The following is a 5,027-nucleotide window of genomic DNA, read 5'->3' as shown; positions in this document are numbered from 1 at the left end:
TAGGTGGGAGCAGGCAGATGGAAGGGGAAGAGAAGGTGGGGGGATGGAGAAATGAGAGAGCGAAGCGGGAGAGAGAAGGGGCAAGGAGAAAGAGAGAAGACAGGGAAGGAGAGAGAGAGAGGAGGTGGATGGGAGAGACAGAGAGCGAGAGAGCGCGCGAGCGAGAGAGAGAGAGAGAGAGAGAGAGCGAGCAAGCGAGAGAGCGAGCGTGTTCCCAGTCAGGTCATCCCTCAACATGACCCTCACCCAGCCTCCACCGCCCTGACAGATTGGGCCCTGTTTATTCCCGAGGGGGTTACAATAAATTCACTATCACCCACTTAATCATTTTATGTTATAAACAATTAAGTTAAATTGAACTATAAACAAACAAAGTAAATCAGTAATTTATCAGTTTAACGAAATTGCACTGATTAAATAAAATTGTTTAAACTGGTGATAATTGTGCGCAGTGTCAAACTGCACAGTGGGGGTGTCAGAAACAGCAGAGTAACCATGTGGTGTATCCCACTCCCCCTGAGCACTGTGTGCTGGCTTCAGTGGGCGATCAGCACCCAGGCTGAGCCACACCAAGAACACCACTACATGGGCCCCCAGGATAAAGCCCAAAAAATCCCATTGGGATTTCAGGAAAACCGTCTTCCCTCGGGGGAGGGGGAGGGGTTTGTCTGGGCAGGGGGAGCTCTGTCTCGGGGAGTGGGGAGAGTAGGGAGTGGAAGTTGGCGATCACTTCAAGGGGAGTCTGAATAAACAGAGGGAGAGACACAGAGAGATAGCATGATAGGGCGAGGGGTGTGGGTGCTGGGGGTAGTGTAGAAGCTCAGGAGAGTAGGAGCAGAAACACGATGCATCATGCAGGCCGAATGGCCTGTCTCTGTCCTGTACATCCCTCAGTATGGTGCATAGCGGTACAATGTACAGAGAGGTGAAGGGAAAGGGTCCTTTAACCTGGTGAGAGTCGGTAACCTGTTGCTCTTGCTGGTATGTATGGCCAGTTCAGAGGCTGAGCTGTTTAATTATCACACTGAGGCAGTAAAGCAGGCTAGTGTAGGCCCCTGTCTGGGATGGGGAGGCATGGTGCATCTGCGTGACAGAGCTGGGGTATTGTGGGAAGGTATATCGTGACCCTCACTGCCCCAAGTTGAGGGGGGTGGGTGAGGGGGCAGTGGAATGTTTAGCTGCCTAACCTCCCCCCACCCCCACACCCCGACCCAGTTAAAGCCATGACGGCCTGCTAGCAGGAAAAGTCTGACTGTGATTCCTACCACAGCCGAACAGCAGCACCGAAGGAGCTCTCGTTTACTCCAATGTGGGTCAAGATGGTTTCGAGAGGAGAGAACAAACTTCTTAACTTCACCAGTGAGTTTTTATTTAAATCCCCCGCTGTCCCAACAATGTGTTCCAATTGGAAGGGAGTTCCTGAGTTTCTGTTTCTAACAGGCTGTCAGACTGGGATACTAAAAAAAACAGCTGCCAGGGCATTTAATTGTTCAAATGTTTAAAAAACGGAATCACGGAGTTTAATCCCGGCGGAAAGCAGCCTGAATATTAGTCACAGTGCTAATCCCAGGACTCGGCCCCTCAGACCTGACACACCAAAACACCAGACTCACTCCATCCCTTTAACCTTGCCACTGTTCCCCATCCCCATCCCCCCACAATCTCCAGGCCTGTCGTCTCCTCCCACCATCTCCCATCTCTGTATCAAACACCACTTCACACATCTACCTTTAGCTCAACTGGCCTGCCCTTCTCTCCAGGTTCTTTTATGTCAAGGGAAATCTTTCTAATGATTTAACAACTTTCACTCTGTAATCAATCATCCCACACAGCCCCCAGCTCACTGGCATGGCCGGCTGATCAGCTGTAGAAGGCATTGCGGTTGACCTTCTATCCCCAGTAAGGAGGTTCGAGGAAGGAGTGAGAGAACAGGAGAGAACAATGGTCACACCAATGGAGATGATTGCCTGATATCGCACTCCCCAAACTGAAACCCATTCAGACACAGCACCCACTCCCCCGGTTCCAATCGATGGAAATACAGTGTAGAAGAGAACGTGGCCAAGTGCGGCAGGAGCCAGTCCTGATTTCTGTATGTGTATTTCTAAGTGCTGTGCAGAGGGGAGGGGGGTTGCAAACAGTTGGTGTGTGTGTGTGTGTGTGCGCGCACGCCCATGCACCTGTGCGTGGCTGCCTGTGTGCGTGCGTGCGTGTGTGTCTGAGAGTGTCTGCCTGTGTGCACACGTGTGCCTGTGTGTGCGCATGCACCTGTGTGTGTGGTATGCATGTGCGTGGTGTGCGCGGTGCGTGCGCGCGCGTGGTGCCTGTGTGTGTGGTGTGCCTGTGCGCGCAGTGTGCCTATGTGTGCGTCTCTTCCCCCCCGCGCTGTTTGGGTGAGCAGTGCTCACGTATTTGCTATTCTCCCTCTCGATGAAGGAAAGGCACGCAGGGTGAGAGGAGTCATGGCTTCGCCCAGAGCGGAGTTGCTCCCCACCTCCCCATCAGCGAGGGTAGGGGAGCGTGTTGGTGAGGAAGCAGGAAGATCGAGGTTTGTCCATTCAGGGCCTCGCTCAGTGCTACCTCGATTGGTGTTCCTGCAGCAATGTGAAAATGTCCTCTTCCTTCGACAGTCTCTCGAAGAAAGGGATGAGATCCAGCAATTCGGTGTCAGACATGTCATCAAACCAAGAGGCAATGGGAACCTGGAAGGAGCAAACGCTTTGTTAGAAACTCCCACTCGAAATTCGGATTACCCAATGGAGACCTCTTTCGATACTTCCAAATTCGAGATTATATACAGAAGAAGACTACGTTATTAGATAGTTCCCTCCAGGAAGTGATGCTTCAGCCCAATGTGCCTGTACTGGCCCCGTTCCCTCATACCAATCTCCAACATTTTCCTCATATCCCTGGATGGCTCGACATTCTAAAATAAACATCCCAGTGCTTCAAAGGAACCTGTCTCCACCACATTCCTAATATCACCTTCATTTCCTTTCCAGAACACTTTAAAATTCCTCCAAGTCAAAGGTCTTTTACCCACATCCACAGACATTGCTCCCCCTGCCTGGACTCTCAGCCCCTCCCCTCACTGTCTTCCTACATCCCTCAACCCCCTCCTCCCCTCTTTTCCCACTGCTGTGTTAGTGAATCACAGAGCCTGCTGTCTGTCAGAGGCCATTCAGCCCCTTAGCAGCTGTGCTCATAGAGTTCATAGAATCCCTTATGGTGTGAAAATAGGCCATTTCACCCAACGAGTCCACACCGACCCTCTGAAGAGAATCCCACCCAGACCTATTCCCTAAAATATTGCTCTACATTTATCCCTGACTAATGCACCTAATCGTTATATCCCTGGACACTATGAGCAATTTAGCATGGCCAATTCACCTAACCTGCACATCCTTAGATTGTGGAAGGAAACTGGAGCACACAGACACGGGGAGAACGTGCAAACTCCACACAGACAGTTGCCAGAGGCTGGAATTGAGCTCGGGTCCTTGATGCCGTGAGGCAGCAGTGCTAACACCACTGTGCATGCTCCAGTGCTGGCTACACAGTACTCACTTCCCTCCCAGTTTCCTCTCATGTTTCTGATATGGCATCTTTCAGTTGATATGTTAAACCATCTGCATGGAAGGTCCTTATTCTGGAGGGGGGTGGTTATCCCACACCTCCCACACTACACTTAACAAAACCTCAAGAACAATTTAATTCCTGCTGCAGTAACACTTGTCCATTCCCACAGCTGGGTTTCTGGATCTCCAGGCTACCTGAATACCACTAGGACACTGCAAGATGCCTACACCATTACCAGGATAGCAACTGGACCAAACCAGTTAGCCCCAGGAACCATTCAATTGGAGCATAGTTGATCTGCAACTAACTCCACTTCCCTCAATGCTTTCCTTAGCAAAGAACCATTCAATTTAGGTTAAAGGTTAATATTCAATTGTCATTTGCAGACGAGAATTCCAACCTTTAACCATACTTTGTGACAAAGCATTTTCTAAGTTCACACCTGAAAGGACTAACTGTTCTTTTAGACTTGACCTCCCAAGTGGGGCGGCACGGTGGCTCAATGGTTAGCACTGCTGCCTCACAGTGCAAGGGACCCAGGTTCGATTCCAGCCTCAGGCGACTGTCTGTGTGGACTTACCACATTCTCCCTGTGCCTGCGTGGCTTTCCTCCGGATGCTCCGAGTTCCACTCAGTCCAAAGATTTGCAGGTTAGGGTGAACAGGCCATGCTAAATTGTCCCATAGTGTTCAGGGATGTGTAGGTTAGGTGTATTAGTCAGGAGTAACTATAGGGTAGGGGAAATGGGTCTGTGAATGTTACTCTTTGGAAGGTCAGTGTGGACTGCATGTGTGGGGATTGTGCTGTAAACACAGCTCCTGCTGGAGTTCTATGTAACAGCTCACACCTCATTCCACAGGGCAGCACGGTCGCTCAGTGGTTAGCACTGCTCCCTCACAGTACCAGGGACCCGTCCTGTAAGGATTCCAGCCTCAGGTATATCCTAGAAATCTGTGGGAAGCTAGAGAAGTGATTGCTGGGCCTCTTGCTGAGATATTTCTGTTATTGATAGTCGCTGGTGAGGTGCCGGAAGACTGGAGGTTAGCTAACGTGGTGCCACTGTTTAAAAAGGGCGGGAAGGACAAGCCAGGGAACTATAGACCAGTGAGCCTGACCTTGGTGGTGGGGAAGTTGTTGGAGAGAATCCTGAGGGACAGGATGTACATGTATTTGGAAAGGCAAGGACTGATTAGGGATAGTCAACATGGCTTTGTGCTTTGGAAATCATGTCTCATAAACTTGATTTGAGTTTTTTGAGGAAGTAACAAAGAGGATTGATGAGGACAGAGTGGTAGATGTGATCTATATTGACTTCAGTAAGGCATTCGACAAGGTTCCCTATGGGAGACTGATTAGCAAGGTTAGATCTCATGGAATACAGGGAGAACTAGCCATTTGGATACAGAACTGGCTCAAAGGTAGAAGACAGAGGGTGGTGGTGGAGGGTT

General features: G+C 50.2%; 1 protein-coding gene across 1 annotated transcript in view; it reads right to left on the bottom strand.

Annotated features, from left to right (window-relative positions):
* Positions 1-277: 277 nt before the first annotated feature.
* The window catches only part of LOC122551954, a 10,490-nt gene continuing 5,740 nt past the window's right edge, over positions 278-5,027 (bottom strand). Inside the window, exon 4 of the mRNA XM_043694525.1 lies at positions 278-2,702. Within this exon, the coding sequence (XP_043550460.1) occupies positions 2,577-2,702 (126 nt within the window). The 3' untranslated portion in view covers positions 278-2,576. The remainder of the gene's footprint in view (positions 2,703-5,027) is intronic.

Source organism: Chiloscyllium plagiosum, chromosome 7 (assembly GCF_004010195.1).
Source record: "Chiloscyllium plagiosum isolate BGI_BamShark_2017 chromosome 7, ASM401019v2, whole genome shotgun sequence".
Taxonomy (NCBI): Eukaryota; Metazoa; Chordata; class Chondrichthyes; order Orectolobiformes; family Hemiscylliidae; genus Chiloscyllium; species Chiloscyllium plagiosum.
Note: the sequence above shows the minus strand (reverse complement) of the source record. Positions and strands in the feature narration are given on the sequence as shown.